This window comes from Podarcis cretensis (assembly GCF_951804945.1).
Source record: "Podarcis cretensis genome assembly, chromosome: 10".
Taxonomy (NCBI): Eukaryota; Metazoa; Chordata; class Lepidosauria; order Squamata; family Lacertidae; genus Podarcis; species Podarcis cretensis.
Window position 1 is genome coordinate 70,170,562 of NC_137179.1, and position 20,347 is coordinate 70,190,908.

Below are 20,347 nucleotides of genomic sequence, written 5' to 3' on the forward strand. Positions count from 1 at the left end.
ACAGTCAGTACTATTTTTCTTACATATATATAACTCTGCTGTGTTCACTTTATATAAGGGGAACATTGCAAAGAGAGGCCAAAAGCAGCTTTGGAATTAGTGAATCGTGCAGAGGCCATTAAATGTGAAAAGAACAGATAACTCACTTGTTCCTTCTCAGATTCACTTTTCCTTCATCTGCATCAGTTGGTGGTGATTTTGCATGCAACCAGGCCAGATTAGATTTCCTACTCAAAACGATTTGTCGGGTAAAGGCATAACATTGCTTTGACATGAAACCATGTCCCACTCAATTAAGGCCTTCCTAAATAATGAGCTATAGGGACGCGGGTGGCGCTGTGGGTTAAACCACAGAGCCTAGGACTTGCCGATCAGAAGGTTGGCGGTTCGAATCCCCGTGATGGGGTGAGCTCCCGTCGCTCGGTCCCTGCTCCTGCCAACCTAGCAGTTTGAAAGCACGTCAAAGTGCAAGTAGATAAATAGGTACCGCTCCGGCGGGAAGGTAAACGGCGTTTCCGTATGCTGCTCTGGTTCGCCAGAAGCAGCTTAGTCATGCTGGCCACATGACCCGGAAGCTGTACGCCGGCCAATAAAGCGAGATGAGGGCCGCAACCCCAGAGTCGGTCACGACTGGACCTAATGGTCAGGGGCCCCTTTACCTTTACCTTTAAATAATGAGCTATGAGGTGCAGGGAGCTAATGGAGGAGGGCAGAAATTGCCCGATTTGAGGCAATCCCCCACATTTTCCTGCAGCCTCCTATGCCCCATCCCGCATTGTTCAAATTGGAATCCCCAACTCTTTTCAGATTTTCACATTCGCAATTTGCTGGGGCCGGTGGTTTTCTTACTGTGTGGTAGTATCGACAGAAAAACTTTTAGGGAGTACCTGATCTCAGAGGAGCCCATCACAAGAAATATGCATCCCAGTTGCTAGGAAGGAAGGTCAAACTGCAGAGATTCCAAGAACAGAGAAATTACCGTAAATTGAAGCAGTCAAAGTACAGTAAACAGGAGGTGGAAAGTGCAGCTCTTTAGGACATGAGGGATTCCTATTACCTGGTGTCCAGCAACTCACTTGTCAGCCATAGCTCTGATTGGCAAAAAGCACTGAAAGGTAGAAGCAGGCGGGCTGGTTAATCTCACAGAAATGGCTTAGAATGATACCTGCACATTTTGTTTCATAACTTTATTTCTAGGAGAACTAGAGACTTGCTCTTTTTTTTCTTTCAATGAAAGTTCAGATTTAGGGGCCCTTCCTGACTACGGGCTGGGTATATTGGTATCTCTTGTACCCACTTGTCTGAAACCACGTCTAGAGCTGCCCTGAGTGTGTGTGCATTAGGAAAACTGTTCTCTTGGTTCAGTGTTTCCCTTAGTCCTACACCTGGATTAATTTCAAGAGTACTTGTCTCAAGTGCCATCCATGACTTATTTGGGATGGAACTCTATCTGGTATAATTTTGTTGCAATTATGGAATGTTTTTTATGGCGCAGGAAAGAACGCTGGAAGAATTGCTTTTGTCTGCCAAGTTTCAGCTTTTTATTTTATAAGGAAATTACAGCCTGGATTTTTAGTGGTGAATTAGACAGAAATAATGTCTAAATTAGGAAGCATCACATATAGGATACATTACTAAGAGTTACCTTTATTATTTGGTGTTGGTTTTTTTTTAATTAAAGTGCTACATTAAGCTATATGCAGATCAAAGACGAATCATTATGCAGGTTGTATTTTAGCCGTGGGATTTGTCTGACAGCTTGAGGAAAATGAATCTAATCCTCTTGTCTAATTGCTCAATGTTGCAAGTTGCTAGAAAGAATAAAATTGAGCAAGCTTGCAAACAGCAAAAAAATAGAAATACAGTGGTGCCTCGCAAGACGAAATTAATCCGTTCCGTGAGGCTCTTCGTCTAGCGGTTTTTTCGTCTTGCGAAGCAAGTCCATTGACAGCTTAGCAGATTAGCGCTATTAGCGGTTTAGCGGCTTTTAGCAATCAGCTGTTAAGCGGCTTATCAGCGGATCAGCTGATAAGCGGCTTAGCGGCTTAGGAAAAGGGGGGGGGAACCCGCGAAGCAAGTCTTGCGAAGCAAGCCCATAGGGAAATTCATTTTGCGAAGCGCCTCCAAAACAGAAAACCCTTTCGTCTAGCGGGTTTTCCGTCTTGCGAGGCGTTCGTCTTGCGGGGCACCACTGTAAATTAAAAATCCCTGAAGTGACATTTTCAGAAAATATTTAGATAAGCAGCAGGGCAGCAACTGAGCCACAAGTCAATGCCACCATTAGTCCTTTTCTTTGGGTGACACATCTGTTATTGTCCATATCATATACTGTATTTAATTTGAAGACCGGCGTGCTTAAGGTGGCAAAATATGCCATTATGCAGACTGAGAGGTATCCCTTATCAAAATAGGATCTGTGTATGCTCTCAGGACATCGACTGCATGAGGCATATTTTATTGCATTGCGGACAATATGACCAAGCTAGGGAACTATTGATTAAACCACTATTGGCAAATCAACTGGGTCAGTCTACTACACCAAATATCTTCTGGATGACAAGTCCAATGATATCACAGTGGCCATGGCAAAAGTTTCTTTCAGTAGTCATACAAATTAAAGATCAACATACCCATGACTAAACAAATAACGCTTCGGTCTCCCTTCCCTGGGGGGTTGTCTGTATGAATCTGTATTTTATTCTGAATCCATGTTATGGGTCGTTGGACCACAATAAAGATTATTATTAATTTGCCATTATGAGTGGTAAACAATTGTAGTGTGAATTGGAGTTCCATATTTTACACCTTAAAATGAATCCATAATCCTATTTTTATGTCATATGAAGGCACATCATTGTGATTTAATCATAGACATAGGAGTGTATGAACTTGGAAAACTGTAAACATAGTGGATTGCCAAAGGCTGATTTTATGTGTGATCAAAATATTTTTCACACAGTCAAGGGCTGTATTTTTTTTAACTCCAGAAGGGTCACAAGGAAGAACTTTCAGGGAAGCACCATCAGGAGATATATTGGTCAATTGTTTATTTAAACATAAATTTAATATAATATAATATAATATAATATAATATAATATAATATAATATAATATAATATAATATTCCCTAATATTGTGGTGAGGCAACAGAATAATAATAATTTAACAATTTATTACTTGCACCCCGCCCATCTGGCCGGGCCTCCCCTGCCACTCTGGGCAGCTACAAGGCTTGTTCTGGAAGACCTAAAGGCAGAGTGGGTCACATCTTAAAGGTAGGAACTTCCACTTTCTGCATGGTCTGTTCTGTTTGGAACATCCAAGTCCTTTTAAATACCCCATAAACATCAATGCTGGGTCTCTTGCAGAACAATCTTAATCAGAAGCACAGCTCTTAATTTGGCCGTTGTACCATTTTCAGTTTAAATAAACCTCCAAATTTCAAAGTGATCTGTTGCTTCTTAAATTCTACAGCAGTGTTTTATGACAGATATTCTTAAGACCATAAAGTCATGTTTATTTATGTACCTTGTTTTCTGAAATCCTGCACTCAAAGTGGTTTGCAGCCGATACAACTATTTCAGCAATATCATCACTCTCAACAAGTCCATTACAAAACTTGATTAATTGATCCAGACTTATAGGAAACAGTCAGTATGTTCCAGTAATCAGTACAAACTCAAGTTTGTTTTACTAGAAATAGTGCAAAAGCAACATTTCCATAAAATCTATTTTATTTAAATTCACTGTGACTCATTGGAGTTCAGCTCACATGAAAGAAGCCTTTGTTGATCTGCTCTAAGCACTGAGCTAGTGTAATATCATTGAAAGGAATGACCTGTGAGATTGAATGCCGCAGGTTAAAATATCACCTCAGCCACTTTCTCCCTATCTCAGGCAGCCTGTCTCAACCTCTCATCTGTAATGTTGAATAATTGCATTAGCCCACTGTATGGGTTTCTTGGAGGACGCAGGTGGCGCTGTGGGTTAAAGCCTCAGCGCCTAGGGCTTGCCAATCGAAAGGTCGGCGGTTCGAATCCCTGCGGCGGGGTGCGCTCCCGCTGCTCGGTCCCAGCGCCTGCCAACCTAGCAGTTCGAAAGCACCTCCGGGTGCAAGTAGATAAATAGGGACCGCTTACCAGCGGGAAGGTAAACGGCGTTTCCGTGTGCGGCTCTGGCTCGCCAGAGCAGCGATGTCACGCTGGCCACGTGACCCGGAAGTGTCTCCGGACAGCGCTGGCCCCTGGCCTCTTAAGTGAGATGGGCGCACAACCCCAGAGTCTGTCAAGACTGGCCCGTACGGGCAGGGGTACCTTTACCTTTACCTTTATGGGTTTCTTGAACTGTTAATGTGCATGAAATACCCTGAACACTTCAGAAATATGGCATGCACTACTATTATTATGAATAATACGTGTAAATCTTGCTCTTTCCACTTAGAAATGTAAGTCACTGGTGTGTTTTTTTAAAACTGTTCCTACTCCTTTAAATGAAAAAGGGAAATTTGAATTGATTCATGCCAGTGTAAACCATTCTCTTTAGAACCTTAGAACCAGAACCATGAAACCTTGAAAGGTTCACGATCAAGATTTACAGTTCCCCGAAATGTGATAATACGGTTGGGTAGACACAAAACTCTCTGAGGGTGCCTATGAAATTGAGTCTCTATTTGAAGATTTCGCTTGGCTTAATCAACGACATGGGGCTCTTACTCTGCTGCGCACGTCTCAGACATTTAGCATCTGACACATTCAGGGATGTGTTTCTCTCCTATATCTATTGATCTAGCCAGGGCCGGCCCATCAATGAATGGAGCGAGTTAGCTGCTTCGGGCAGCACCCAGGAAACGCAGCATCAAGGAGGAAGAGGAAGGAAGCTGCTGCCTCACTGCTGCTTTACACTGTGGGCAAATAGACTTGCTGTTCTCCTAGCCTGTGTGTGAGAGCAGCAAGCCTATTGGAGAGCAGCAAGCTATTGCTCCTCTGCTGCCACCGCTTTGCCCAAGGGCCACATTGACCCTGCCTTGTAAAACAGCACCGCCTTTCCCCTTGATTTTTGCTCCTCCTCCGCTTGGCTTTGTATTTCAAACGTTCCTGGATTGCAGTTTATTTATTGCGCAGATGCTCCACCTTTTAACCCCAGAAACTCAAGTTGATGCACACGGGTTCAACCATTCATCATTTAATTCCCCACAACAATCCTGTGAGGTGGATCTAAGCAGAGAGAAATACTGGCCAAGGTCTTCCAGTTAGCTTCTGACTGGAGATTTTAACTCGGGTCTTTCAGGCCCTAGCCCAGGGCAAGAGTTAACCCTCCCTGTGGAGGCCTTTAAGGCAGTCAAAATCTTGCAGGGCCAGGAGTCTAGCAGATTATCTCCTAATACGTTTTTTTATTTTACCAACCAACAAGATCAAGATGAAATCAATATTATTTTGATGTTTTGTCGCGGGGCCCGTAAAAGGCGTGGGGCCCATAGATCGGTACTCTGCCTATTTGGCAATCCAGCACTGCCCTAACCCACCATAATTTAAGACCAAACTTACATTTACCAACATTTTCATGAAACCATTTATAAAATATTGAAATTTTGCCTATATCCTGGTGGCCTAAGCAGCCTGCAAGCGGAGTTCATTTTAATAATAATAATAATAATAATAATAATAATAATAATAATAATTTATTATTTATACCCCGCCCATCTGGCTGGGTTTCCTATATAGTTCCCTATCTCCCCTGCAAGCTGTTTCACCTCCCTCCCAAAAGCTGCTCCAGCATTTCTTTCTTCAACATTTGAGCAACTACTGGTGTTTTACTCAAAATAGGCGGAGCTGGAAACATATGAAAAGAAAGCCTTTGTCTGAAATCAGCTTGACTGCTACTGCAAACGATTTTGCTCGTCCACTAGCCAAGGACTCTACAGCGCCTGGACCTCCTAACGCTTGCATTCCCCACAAAGTCTGTCTCTCCTTCTCAGGCTCTTGTCATGAAGAGATTTAACGGTAGAAGATTACTGGAAGAGACGTTAATGAATTTCAGGGTACTGAAATTAGTATCTAGTCTAAGGAATGGTTCTGTTTTGATGCATTGTCTGAGGTGCTTAATGGCATTAAATGACTGGCAAATTTAGTGAACTTCCTTTTTTCTTCCTCCCTTTTAAAAACTTGAGCCCCACCTAATTTTCATTGCAAAACTCGTTGCAGCGTTCAATTCAGACCGCAAAACAACATCAAAGTCTGCCTAAATCAGATTGAGGTTAGCGATGGTCCCTGAAAGGATAATGCTACTGGAAACTATAGAGCCCTATTTATGGATGAGTGGATTTTCTTCTTTTTTATCTGACAGAGATCCCGAGGCTTCTAGCTCTTAACTGTGCTACGTGCCATCTGCATCACAGTATGCTCTGCTAAAATGTGTTTTCTGCTGAAGCAGTGTGGAGAATAGAATGAATCAACATTCCTGAAGGTGAAATACCTCCGAGGGAGATTTGTGCATGTCTATTTAGATACTTTCTGTCAGAATTTAATTCCCACCTGAAGGAACGGGTTGGTGTTAGTAAGCCCCTGACAACCATTTTGGAAATGAGACATGGGGGTTGCAGTATTGAGAGAGCAATATTTTTATTCACTACAGGTACATTTTTTGTTTTGGAACATTATTTGACAACTGAAAAATTGCTGTGAAATAATATTAAATAGTGCTTTTATTTGCTAAAGCTTAATTCAGGATTTTCCCTGATGTTTTAATGTTGCTAGGTTTTTTTACTGGTGACCTATTAGGAGGTTGGGACAATGAGTGTATCTGTCGCCCATGGTGGGGAATGCTTGAGTCTCTTTTTTAATTGTACCAGCCTGGCTGTTTCTCAACTTAACGTTTCCTGGTTGACTGGGTAAGTTCCCTGTGGCATATATAATTGGGTGCCCTCACGCCCTTGATAGATTGTAGATGCTATTTTTCTTCCTGCTGGCAATATGCAGAGATGGTTCAGCCTGAAGTGTGGCATCGTTCTGCATTCTTTCTGTTCCTGTGTAACATCAGAAAAATAAAGTCCTCCGGCTCTTGGGTCTGTCCCTGTGAGGCTTTCAAAGTGCTGCAGGTCCTAAATCTGCTGGGAGAATCTGTCACTTGCTTTCATTGTTTAGATAATAATTTCATGCGCCTTTACAGCTCGTGAGAATAATCCCATGTTAAGAAAATGTGCGGCAGGAAGCAACCCTAAAGGTTGACATTCAGGAAGTTATTTTCCATAGAAGTAAAAAAACCAAACAGTTTCAGGACACTTTTGTTGGGTTTGTGTTGAGATTGTACTGACACACTGCCCAGTGATGTTCACAGAAAGGGGGAGGATGTTGGTTTCTGTGTGTTGCCACTGTGCAGTCCTTGGAGTCACAAGACTCTGTTTTGCATTCCAGAGATTCCATACTGTTGGAAGTCTCACAGAAGAGAGGAGACGGATGTTATGTTACTGGTTTCTGGTTCCTTTGCTTTCCAGTTGCTCTCTGCTTTCACAGAGAGAGCATGTATATTTCTTTTCTGTCTGCGTAGTTAGCAATAAAAGTCTTAGCATGTAGCTCAAACTTCTCGTCTCTTCCCTGTGCGTAATGGGAACGTGCTTGGAGCCTTATCAAAGGCTCAGGTCGTTAATCACGTCAGAAGAGCTCGGTCGAGCGGAGATTCCGACAACTTTTTCTGTGCTGAGAATTAAGGTGGTGCCTCAGTGCCTAGGACTTGCCGATCGTATGGTCGGCGGTTCGAATCCCCGCGGCGGGGTGAGCTGCCCACCAAGCAGTTCGAAAGCACCCCTAAGTGCAAGTAGATAAATAGGTACTGCTTTATAGCGGGAAGGTAAACGGTGTTTCCATGCACTGCGCTGGTGCTGGCTCGCCAGAGCAGCTTCGTCACGCTGGCCACGTGACCCAGAAGTGTCTCCGGACAGCGCTGGCCCCTGGCCTCTTAAGTGAGATGGGCGCACAACCCTAGAGTCGGACACGACTGGCCCGTACTGGCAGGGGTACCTTTACCTTTAAATGCAACCTGATTTTCCCATTCCATTTTAAGAGGAAGAATTGTATTTATTGGGATTAGTGTACTTAAAAGGAAATAGTTTGCATGACTTGTATGCTTGACTTTCAGCTGTCGACGCAAGGAGAAGCCAGCCAGGTGATTGGGCCGTTAACAGAAGGTCAAAGAAGAAACGTGGCTGTAGTGAATTCATTGTACAGGTTACACCAGTCGGTTCTTAAAGTAAGTGGCAGGGATACTTTAAACATAATCATTGTTAAGTTGTGGTTTTAATTATTCACCACAAATCCTGAATTGAATTGGAGAGAACGTGTAAACACTTCTGAAATGGTCTCCGTGAATAATGGGCTAGAACCCAGTTTCCCACCCACCGATCTCTCTCTCATAGATTTGATATGTCTGCCTTCTTCAGTGTTTCTTTGCTTATTAGTGCTTTACTCCTAAAGATGCTATCTTTTGAGTTTTCTGTTAATTTAGGAGACTGTAATGGAGTTCAGGATAATACTGTATATGTCCTTGAATTCACTTGCCTAAATTATGAACCGTTGCAGAACATTACAAAAGAACCCCTTAGGGCTTTGTATGAGAAGTGATACGAGCTCGGATCCAAGCCGTGGTATTTTGGATTCCAAAGCCCCTTTAAACAATAGTCCCCCATGCCATGTCACAAATTTCATTGGAAAGTCCCCTCCGTTTTGATTCTGCTTTGGCTGCCCTATGGCACTTTTGCCCAACCTGATGTGTTCCAGCTGTTGTGGTCCTAGGCAGTCTGGCCACGATCAAGGATGATGGGAGATGTAGTCTACAACATCTGGATGGCACTGGGTTGGGAAAAGTTGTCATATGGAATTGCTGCACGGTTTTGAAAAGTACGAACTCAAAGCCCCCCTCGAACGCACAGAACTAGCTGGATTTCTTTTCAAATGTCAGCCATAGCATTTAGATTAGTGTTTACATTAGAAGCAATATCTTAAAACCATAAGAAACAAAAACAAGTATTTTAAAATCACTGATTTCTACATCCTATATTCACATTGCAGAGTGTAAATCATTCTCATGAGTTTCGTGTTACCCACTTTGGAATGTGTGTGTGTGTGTGTTTGTGTGTGTGTGTGTACGTACACACACACACACACACACACACACAAATAAATCTTGGAGTGAAATTTGGAAAAGAAAAGAAATTGCTAGGACCTTACTTGAATGTAAACGCTGAACAAGTTAGAAATAGTTATGGAGGAACAGATGGGTTTTTGTGTCACAAGATGTTGGCTCCATAGCTTTTTTAAAAAATGCTGTCAGGCGGGGGGAAAGATATGGAAGCATTTGGGAGGTGAATTTTTTCAGTTCTGTATTTAAAAATCATGGAGGTCCAAGAGGAACGGTGTGATTAGTGACATTTTGTGGCATTTTATGTATATCATGCAGTTAGTTATCCATGCACAAGTCAGTGTAGAAACCGTATGTGTGGCTTTCATGGTTGCCAGAGACGATAGAGATTGCAGGGTCCCATTGTGATGGGAGATTCCTGCTTGCTGGCGTAGCCTCTGGAGATCCATAATCAAACAAGCGGGATATTTATTTCACACGCTCTGACGCTTGATCCCTGATCTAGAGGGAGGAGCCCTGAGACCAACATTTGCTGGTACCCAGAGCCTGGCCAAGGAGGGACCCAGCGATGAGCAGCAAAGAGAGTGTTGGCTTCACCAGGGTCTCAGTATATGATTGAGCATCTCTGCATCTCTTTTTAGGTAATATCCTGCCAAAGTGCATTTCCAGCCTCTTCAGAGGAAACTATTAGCACAGCCTTGAAGGTAGGTGAATATTAAAAAGTCACAAATATTACATAGATTTGAAACCTGCTCCCCCCCCCCCCGCCACCACTTTAAACTAAGCCACATTCATTTGATTGCAACATTTGTGGTGTTGTCCTGCAGGAAAACCTATCTATTCATGTTTGTTCTTGAGATAATTTGCTGTCTGTGTTAGGTGAGGATGAATTAGCTAAGTGCTCAACGTTTAGCAGAGGCTCTTAGGCAGCGCTTGAATGATAGCAAGGCAGAGGAAAACTGCCTACCTTTTCACCATTAAAAGTGATGATTCTTCTTTCCTGGTGCTTTCATTTTTCACGTTTAACTTCTCCCTGGAGACAGCTTTTCATTCGTTTTCATCCATGGTCTTCCCAATCCACTGCTTTTCAATGTGTGAATGATGTAGGTTGAAAGAAAACATTCACCGCCTCTTTTGAAGGATGGAGCAGAGACCTCATTACGTTCATCTTTAATTACATATTAAGATAATAGTGGAATATATTGGCCTGCCCTTCTTTCCAGGAAAAGCCCCTAGTTTCAATCGATATTGTCAGCATAATTTAAAAACTACCACAAGAGGAAGCGTACATATTTGAATGGTGGAACTGGTCAGATACTGGTCAGAAACTTCAGTTTGTAGAAAGCTCTGGAAACGGTTGTCACATCATGTTATACTTCCCTGAAGAATTTGTCCTCTTATAAGTGCCTCTTTTATTGTTGGCCCTTGTTCAGCCACTGCTCCACATAAGGAGTTGGGAAGATTTCGAGTTAAGTTGCACAATACGTTTAACTTTTCATGTATATATAGGTTCAAAATATATCGCACAACACATCTATATAGATATATCTGTATAAATACACAAACTATGTCATGGCACAAAACAGCACTGTTCAGAATTAACTTGACAAAGTTTTTGTAATTTATTTATCTCTTGATACTCATGGACAGCATATTGATGTCTTGTATGGTTTTTTTACTCATTCTTTTTCCTCCTTGGTTATCCTTCTTGTAGACAGTCTATGATTTGATGGGAAATGCTGTGCAACCTTTGCTGAACTCAGTTGGAGACTCGATAGAGGCTATTATCATCACTATGCATCAGGAGGACTTTTCTGGGTAATGGAGTCACTACCTCAGTGTTGTTTTAGACATGTGGACAATACGTGCAAAATATCGAAAACCCCAGAGATTTATTAAAGGTAAAGGTAAAGGTACCCCTGCCCATACGGGCCAGTCTTGACAGACTCTGGGGTTGTGTGCCCATCTCACTTAAGAGGCCAGGGGCCAGCGCTGTCCGAAGACACTTCCGGGTCACGTGGCCAGCGTGACATCGCTGCTCTGGCGAGCCAGAGCCGCATACGGAAACGCCGTTTACCTTCCCGCTGGTAAGCGGTCCCTATTTATCTACTTGCACCCGGAGGTGCTTTCGAACTGCTAGGTTGGCAGGCGCTGGGACCGAGCAGCGGGAGCGCACCCCGCCGCAGGGATTCGAACCGCCGACCTTTCGATCGGCAAGTCCTAGGCGCTGAGGCTTTAACCCACAGCGCCACCTGCGTCCCTTTCAGAGATTTATTACCTTGCGGCAAAAGTGCTTGCCTTAGCAGCCAGCCTGTGCTGTTGGGGGAAGGAGCAGAACTTCTGGCTGCTGAAATTATTTGTCTGCCTGGAAAGTAAATATGGACAACACTTTTTAAAATGAAATGTGAGAAGAGGATTTTCCAGTGAGGATTTTTTTTTAAAAAAAAAAGCCACTTGTTTTTATTATTTAGTTTTTAACATTTAAAGTTACAGTAGAATGTGAGAATTGACTGGATGCAAAAAAATTATTCCCAAGAAATAAATTCTGGTTGATCTCTCTTTACATAGAAGCAGGTTTTCAGTTGTCTCTCCCTTCACTGGGTCTTTCAAGCCTGAAAGGTTTTCTTCTATAAAGTTCCCAAGTGTTGATAGGGAGCAGGGATTCGACTTACATTTCTTTTCGTATCACATATATTTGGACATGCTGGGGGAACCTGGGTCTTCTCTGAAGGTCTGCTGGACTGGATTAACCATTAAGTAAAATCAGGACGTGCTTAGGGCATCAAGGGAAGGGGGGCTGCACAGATAATGTCCATATCCAGACTTTTAGAACTAATTTTAGCATTAATGGTTTTAGCATTTTATCATTAATGGTCACAAATTGCTTAACTGAGCGTTCATTTTCTGACTGGAGGTATATTTAAAAATCCCAGCAGAACAACTATGCAACTAGCCAGGCTGCATGCCCTATCTCTACTAATTATAGAAGCAGATATGCTGCTTAAGATTTGTTTTGAGGATCTGATCAAAGACTTTTTAGTTAGGGAAAATAGGAGAACATTTTTCAAATATAAATGAAGTAGAAGTATACAGAAATCAACATTTTCCATCTTACTGTAGGTTTCATTTCATTTCGAGAAATAAAATTTCATTTTACAGTTTATTATTGTTTACATTTTGAACTAGATATATATTGGGCACCAAAATTTTTTCAATGCTAAGGACCTCTAAAGGTCTTAATCCATCTCTGAAGGTGTGGCAAGAGGCAAACATCACTTTGCTCAGGTTAATAGTTGAGTTGGCATAAGAGAACTCCACTGCAGGCATTTAAGTCTTCTGTTGAATGAGCCAAGCAGTCTTACTCAGGCTTCCATCCTTGAGTTCGTAGCCCATTCCCCCACCCTCCAAAAAAAGTTAGCAGCACCTTGCCTTGGTAGGATTGTGTGGAGAAGTACTGTGTTTTTTGCTCTATAAGACACACATTTTCCCCTCCAAAAATTAAGGGGAAATGTGTGTGCGTCTTATGGAGCGAATGCAGGCTGCTTGGCTTCAGCGATAGCAACGCGAAGCCTCCGAAGCGCAGTGGGAGCGCTCCCGCTGTGCTCTGGAGGCTTCAGGGTGCCTTCACTGAAGCCTGGAGAGCGAGCGGGGTCGGTGCGCACCAACCCCTCTCGCTCTCCAGGCTTCAAAGATAGCCGCCTGAAGCCTCCAGAGCACTGCGGGAGCTCCCGCTGCACTCCAGAGGCTTTGGGTTGCTTTCGCTGAAGGGTAGGTGCCCCTTCAGCTAAGGCGCCGTGCCCCTTCAGCTAAGCAGGAGGAGAAATGGAAGGGGCTCCATTTCTCCTGCCGCTTTGCTGAAGGGGCGCTGCGCAGAGAAGGGGAGAATTTCTTCTTCTTCTCCCCCTCTAAAACAAGTTGCGTCCTATGGTCGGGTGCGTCCTATAGAGCGAAAAATACGGTACTCAGAAGTACAATGAATCCTACTTTTGAGAGAAGTTTGTGATGTTTTCTGTCCCAGCTCCATTCTGCTTCATCTGTGCAGTCGTACCTTGGATCCTGAATGCTTTGGTATTCGGACGTTTTGGCTCCCAAACGCCACAAACTTGGAAGTGAGTGTTCCAGTTTGTGAATGTTATTTGGAACCCGATGGGGCTTTCGCAGCTTCCAATTGGCTGCAGGAGCTTCCTGCAGCCAATCAGAAGCCACACTTTGGTTTCTGAACGTTCTGGAAGTCGAACGGAGTTCTGGAAAGAATTCCGTTTGACTTCCAAGGTACGACTGTAATTGCTTATCCTCCTCTATGAAGGAATCCAGTGGAGAGAACATGGACTTCTGAAAAACGTTTTTGGTTTATTATACATGACTGGAACTTACGTAGGCCCTCAGCCCTTTCTAAAGTGGGGCCACTTTGAATAGAATTGGGGGGAAGGTCAATTGCTTGAAATAGAAGACTTCTAATGTGACCTGTTGACTCACTTTACTGACTAAATCCTCTGAGATATGGATTCTTGAAGTCTGGTCCTTGCTGTTGCCTTGTTACTGCTACACCTTGTATCCTGGACTGGTTCTGCCCAGATTGGAGGCATCTGTGCATATAATCTCTGAGCAATTTAAGTCAAGAGCAGACTTAGTGAGGGTTTTGAGGCAGGCTGGACTTTTAACACCACAATATGTATGATGTGGTCTATTATTAGAGAATTATACCAACAGCTGTGCCATTTAAATTTAGAGCTTTTCAGCTTCCGGCTGATGAAAATGCTCCAGACTTGGAGGGGGGGAAGAGGAGGAGAAAACACCACTAGAACGGTTCACATTTTCCTTGCAAAACTGCAGTTAACGTGAGGAAAAGGTGTTTCAGACACAGCTTATTCCTGTACAAATATGATGGTGTGATGCATGCAGCCATTGTAGTTGTCCTTCACAGGACAAAGGTGAAGCAGCGCACTGACGTGGTTAAAGTTGATGCAAACATGAAATTAACATTCGTTATCCTCTTTGTTTCTTTTGATAGGTCGCTACCCACTTCAGAAAAGCCCGATGTCCCTTGTTCTCTGTACATGAAAGAACTACAGGGCTTCATCGCGAGAGTCATGAATGACTACTTCAGACACTTTGAATGCTACGACTTTGTCTATGAGAGCACAGAGGCCATTGCCCAGAGAGCAATTGAGCTTTTTATTCGCAATGCCAGCCTACTAAGGCCTCTCGGCGAAGGCGGAAAAATGCGGCTTGCTGCTGATTTTGCACAGGTAGATAGATGAAAGGGAGACAGTGTTGATTTTATTTCCTCATATGCACTGAACTACACATTGAATTAAAAATGCTATGCCCCGAGACATACAAACACATGCTGCTTCAGTGTTCCACAAGCTCTTCTCCACCTAAAAATATTTATATTCTGCATACATGATAAGCAAAGTCCGATTATAATGACTGTGATAAATTAGGATTAGTTAGATTTGGCTGGATGTTTTTCAGCTGCCAGAATTGGAGTTTGAGAGCAGAAACCTTGAGGCTGTGACAGTGTACTGCTGAAAAGAAACCTTAGTCTGCATTGTGGCAGTTACATAGTTTAGAGGGACTGTGGAGTACAACTGAGAGCCAGATTCTAAAATAAAAATAAAAAATGGTGGCAAGTTTCTTCCATAGAAGGATTAAAAATGGCATTTGTAGGTGCTGGAACTGAGTTCCGGTTGAAAAAAAAGCCCAGGTTGTAACCATAAAATGAGCTTTTCCATTATCTTTCCAAAAACATATTTATTATGTTAGCTCGCTAGCAATCTCTGTGCTCTTGTTCTTTGGGAGGAAAGTTTTAAGTAAACCTGTGAATCTCTAGTTTCTGATTCTCCCCCTGCCCATCTCCTACTTGCAATTTTTCTTACTTTGTTTTGGTTTATTCCTTCTATTTCTCAATAGCCCTCCCATTTCATGGCAGTTTCAAGAAAGGTAGCTGGGACTTAGTATTTGGGCATCCTTAAAATAACCAAAAACATGATTAAAGCCATGTCTTCTTTGACCCTGGGCGACTCATTCGTGAGAGATACAGTGGTGCCTCGCAAGACGAAAAGAATCCGTTCCACGATTCTCTTCGCCTAGCGGTTTTTTCGTCTTGCGAAGCAAGCCCATTGACGGCTTAGCGGATTAGCGCTATTAGCGGTTTAGCGGCTTTTAGCGGCTTAGCGGCTTAGAAAAAAGAGGGGGGGAGGGGAAAAAACCCGCAGGAACTCGCAAGACATTTTCGTCTTGCGAAGCAAGCCCATAGGAAATTCGTTTTGCGAAGCACCTCCAAAATGGAAAACTCTTTCGTCTAGCGAGTTTTCCGTCTTGCGAGGCATTCGTCTTGCGGGGCACCACTGTACTGAAATTCCTAAAGTAAGCTAGAGCCCTGATTTTGATACACAACATAGTCCAGGGCACACCAGTTATTGGAATATATATATATATATATATAAATGTACATTCTGTTTTACATTTGTCCTTGACACAGGAGACTTAAAATGTAGGGCCAGATAACAATGTTACTTCCAGTACTTTTTAAAATTTTATGTATACATACATTTGTATTCCACTTGGGATTCTCAGAGAGATTAATACTTAAGAGCATTCAGTCAGTCATACTGACAATAATAAACCACCAAAACATTAGTGACCAAGATAACAAACCACGGAAAACCATTAGTTAATAAGAAAATACACACACGCACACAGAGGTGTCATATTGAAACGCCTGAACAAATTAATAGGTATTTTGGTGTTAAAAAAGATAATGTTGTGTCTGTTCTGAGAACACATAATACAGCTACTTCTCTGAAGCTAAGGAGGTCTAGTCAGTGCATCGATGGGAGCCTCATGTTCACTAATTCAAGTTCCATCATGGAAGAAAGGCAGGGTATATATGTACTAAATCACTTTGGTACCAGGCATCCCTTGCTGGGATGACGTAAAGGAAACAGGGCGCCCACACTGAAAAATGCACAAAACATGCTAAGTGTGGGTTGTAAGATCAGCTTGTTGTGAACTTCCTTCTGTTTTTAAGTTTCTTTTTCCAAATATTTGCTTTTGGAATTTGAAGGTCTACAGACTATAAGTAACACTGAACTTAAATAAGAAAAGTGTGAAAGGGAGATATTTGTAAGTCTCACCTTAGAAATGGTGGATATTTTGGTATATCCAAAAATGTTTAAAGTTATATCCAAGGCACCCTAATCACTGGGGAATTTGACCGTTTTTATATCTAGCAGTCAAAACATTGATGTCTGTAAAGATACGAACTTAAAAGATATGGGTAAAAGGGGGGGGGGTGGCTTTTGCTGAATGCCTGGCTCAATTTTCACAATTCCGTCTGGCCTGGAAAGAATTTGCTGGGGTCAGTAAGGTACTCTGAAATGACATTTCCCTGACATTTATACATATCATGAGACATCATCTGGGAATTGTTGTACATTCTGACCTCCTCATTATGAAGAGCTTTGTTGCTGTATAAGAAAGCCAAGTGCGCTAAGGTTACAGTAATTTGGAGTATTTTAGATTGCTAGTCATATTTTGCACTTTAAAAGCTGTGCAGCTCTGTATGATTAAGAGACTGAAATGGGAACATGATGAAGTCAGAACCGAGGAAGGAAACTCCACAATATTTTTTCAGTTTCTGGCACACACAAAAATACTCTTTTAAGACAAGAGTTGTGAGCTTAGTGTAGAGGGGGAAATGGACACGTGATAACAAGCAAAAATAGTAATCGCATCTCCATTAGTTAGAATAAAAAGATCCACTCTTCATTTGCCAAAGCACAAAACCTAGGGGCTGTAAGAAATTATATTGTTCTTTTGGATAGAGTAAATTACAGATAAACCAAAGGGGATGGTTGTACAGATATACTCTTCTTTCCAAAAGCCAGTGAAAAAACTCTTGTGTATGCAGAGGAGATGCTGGTTGTTTATATTACTGTTATTATTTCATCTGGCATAAATGAATAAGCTGTGGGCTTTTCTTTCTTGGTACCGTATTTTTCGCTCTATAACATGCACCCGACCATAACACGCACGTAGTTTTTAGAGGAGGAAAATCCGTAGGCATGCCACCCGTAGGCATTCCCTTCATAACACGCACAGACATTTCCCCTTACTTTTTAGGAGGGAAAAAGTGAGTGTTATGGTGCAAAAAATACGGGTATATTCTTAATTTGGCAGTAAAACGAGATTCATTCCTGGTGGTCCTAAAATAGCTAACGGTGGTTCTGTTTACATGGTAGCAGCAGTGACATTGGTTTTCTAATTCCATGGCTTCATCCCATGGTTGGAATGGGCCCATTCCACCTGACTGCATGCCCATGGCTGCAGGTTGTTGCTCGATTGTTGCCAGAAATTCTGCTGGTAAAAACTGGTTCTATTTCATGAAATTTGCTGGCTGAAAACCTGCCTTCCCCAATTCCTAACTGGCTGGTTTGGCCCAGGGCTTTGAATATCTGACTGAAGTGCAATTCGTTTTCTCTGACAGATGGAGTTAGCAGCCGCTCCCCTCTGCAGACGGCTCTCTGATCTGGGAATATCCTACAGACTCCTAAGATCATTCAGGTATATTGCCTTCAAAATATTTTTCGCAGCTGGCACCAGGTAATGAAGAATTTAAATCATTGCCAATTTATTTGGGTTTTTAATTAAAACCTTCTGGCGGCACCATGTGAAAATTACCAACAAATTAGTGCTTTTTCCTTGAACATTTTATTCAGAGTCTAAACTATAACTTGGGAGAATTTTGTCATGCAAATGTCAGCTAAATTGCACCTTTTTGCTTTTTGTTGTGGATCTCAGTTCTTATGCTGATGAGCTGCAGTTACACTCAGCCCCCTACCCTGATATTAGAGGATTTGAGATGCAGTGTTTTTGTTTAATTAAATAATAAGCTGCTGTTACTACAAACAATCGCTTACCAAATTCCACAATGACAATGAAGCAAAGCGGAAAACAACTGCTGCATGGGAAGGAACAGACTTTTGTTTTTAAGGTGCTGTGTGTGTTATTAGAGTGGCATGGATTAAAATGAAGCCTTCCTTGGATTCTGTCCCTTTGTGGTCAGATACTTGTGGGCCCTTTTTTGTGGGGCAAAATCAGCTGCAATAGGCAACACTGATATGGGTGGAGGCGAAACATTTGCCAAGAAATGGGAGACTCAAAGAGGCAACCGCAGGTTCAACTCTCATTTGTGTCTCTGCATTTTCCCATGCAAATCAACGGCCATCATTCAATCCTATGAGAAAAGGTGAAGTACTTGTTGGAAGAGCCTGTTGCAATGTGGAATTGAATCCACCACAAGAGGCATTTTCCTAGTAAATTATAGGGAAGCATAATCTTCTTTTAACTGTATCATCTTAACTTTTGCTTTATCCCCCGCAGACCAATGCTGTTCCAGACTAGTGAGCATATCGTCAATAACCCGACCGTGGGAGATATCATTCCATTCAGTACCGTTATTCAGTTCTTATTTACAAGAGCACCACCTGAATTAAAATCCCCGTTCCAGGTAATTACTTTACGCAGCCTTTTCTCACCATATACTCCACCAGTGGCGGAAAACCATTTCTCTCAAATTGCTGTCACCAATGCTGTTTCGTAGCTATGCTCAAGTTGCAGCTTGTGGGCTTGGTTTTAGGAGATCACGGCAGGCCACAGGAGTTTTCCATCCTGGTTAACTTCTGGCAATAGAATGCTTTCGCAATTCAACAGAGGAAATCATCAGAGATGATACTGTGATCCTTCGGCCCCAGCCAGCCTGGCCAATGTCAGAGATGATGAGGACTCTAGTCTATCAACATATGGAGCCACAGCTTCCTCCCCTCTTGTTTAATCCATAGTTGAAACTAATTTAGTGGCCATTTAATTTGTTCTGAGCTATTTTTTTACACGTTTCCAGAATAGTTGCCCAAGCCAAAGTGCTGTGGAGAAGCAACTGTTTTTTTTACAGTCCTAAGTGGTTGAGTGCTAAACAATCTATGAATTGCTACTGATTACTGTATACCAACCCGTGAAAGGTTGTTGCCATTATCTTTTATCCAGTATGTGAAAATGTCTGGAAATAATATATATTTCTATTTATTTATTTCCTGTGAAAGAGAGCAGAGTGGACCATTGCACGTTATTCCCGGTGGCTTGATGACCATCCATCTGAGAAGGACAGACTCATTTTGATACGGTAAAACACTTTTTTTTCCAATTGAGTTTAGAAATATTGCAGTATTGCAACTTGGAAACTTTCCTCTTTCTTCCCCGCTGTTGACCGTTTGGGCATCCTTGCCGTCCCTGTCTAACCATGTGTGGAAGTGCTTTGGTGTATTCTAAGCAACAACTTCTATTAGGGCTTCTTCAAGACATTTATAGCTGCATTGGTTTCAGGGATTAACTCCAGACCAGTAAGGTACAGTTGGTGCCTTGCAAGACGAAAATAATTCGTTCCGCGAGTTGCTTCGTCTTGCGATTTTTTCGTCTTGCGGAGCACAGATTCCCCGGGTATTAACGGTTTTACAAAAAAGGAAGCAAACCCGCAAGACGTTTTCGTCTTGCGAAGCAAGCCCATAGGGAAATTCGTCTTGCGAAGCACCTCGAAAAACGGAAAACCCTTTCGTCTAGCGGGTTTTTCGTCTTGCGAGGCATTCGTCTTGCGGGGCACCACTGTAGTCTTTTATTAGAACGTCTTTGGTGCAGAAGCCAGCCAGATTCCAAATTACACAGAATTCTCTTTTGGGAGCCATTCTTATTTCCTACTGCAGGAGAAATTCATCTAATAAAGATATCATCTTACTTATTTTATAGCTGTTTGGGGATTCAACTACTTGTATCCCTGTGCAGTACTGGCTCTATGATATGTTTTGAATGATACAGTGCCTCCTGGGCTGTAATCCTAAGAATTGCAGCAGAAACTCTACTTAAATCAGCAGGACTGCTTTCCAAGTTAAGTATGTTTGGGATCAAGTTGTTTGTTTCGCTAGGGTGTTTAGAAAACCAAAAAGGGGAGAGAAGAAGCTTGGTGAGCAAGGTAAACGGAACAAAATTAAAGCACTATTGAAATGGCTTTATATATTAATTTAAAGACTGCAACACACACATCTCTCTGAATAGGTATAGATGCACATGCACGCACAATTAAACAAATGAAAGACACCATATAGGCAGCGCTGTGATTACAAGCAGTAGTTTTTGCTGGAGCTTGTTTTACTAAGGTAGCAGC

At 42.3% G+C, this 20,347-nt stretch overlaps 1 protein-coding gene and 1 long non-coding RNA gene across 4 annotated transcripts in view; one reads left to right on the forward strand and one right to left on the reverse strand.

Annotated features, from left to right (window-relative positions):
• Window positions 1-11,433, reverse strand: part of LOC307225698 — a 35,510-nt gene extending 24,077 nt beyond the window's left edge. Inside the window, exons 1-2 of the long non-coding RNA XR_013843141.1 lie at window positions 11,408-11,433; window positions 10,097-10,209 (exon numbers count right to left, since the gene is read on the reverse strand). This is a non-coding gene — a long non-coding RNA (uncharacterized lncRNA). The remainder of the gene's footprint in view (window positions 1-10,096; window positions 10,210-11,407) is intronic.
• Window positions 1-20,347, forward strand: part of COG5 (component of oligomeric golgi complex 5) — a 177,374-nt gene that overhangs the window by 143,511 nt on the left and 13,516 nt on the right. For all 3 annotated transcript variants that reach the window (XM_079993619.1, XM_079993620.1, XM_079993621.1), the window contains exons 15-21: window positions 8,131-8,241; window positions 9,771-9,833; window positions 10,844-10,947; window positions 14,141-14,378; window positions 17,624-17,700; window positions 18,520-18,646; window positions 19,236-19,315. In XM_079993619.1, coding sequence (XP_079849745.1) covers window positions 8,131-8,241; window positions 9,771-9,833; window positions 10,844-10,947; window positions 14,141-14,378; window positions 17,624-17,700; window positions 18,520-18,646; window positions 19,236-19,315 — 800 coding nt within the window. The remainder of the gene's footprint in view (window positions 1-8,130; window positions 8,242-9,770; window positions 9,834-10,843; window positions 10,948-14,140; window positions 14,379-17,623; window positions 17,701-18,519; window positions 18,647-19,235; window positions 19,316-20,347) is intronic.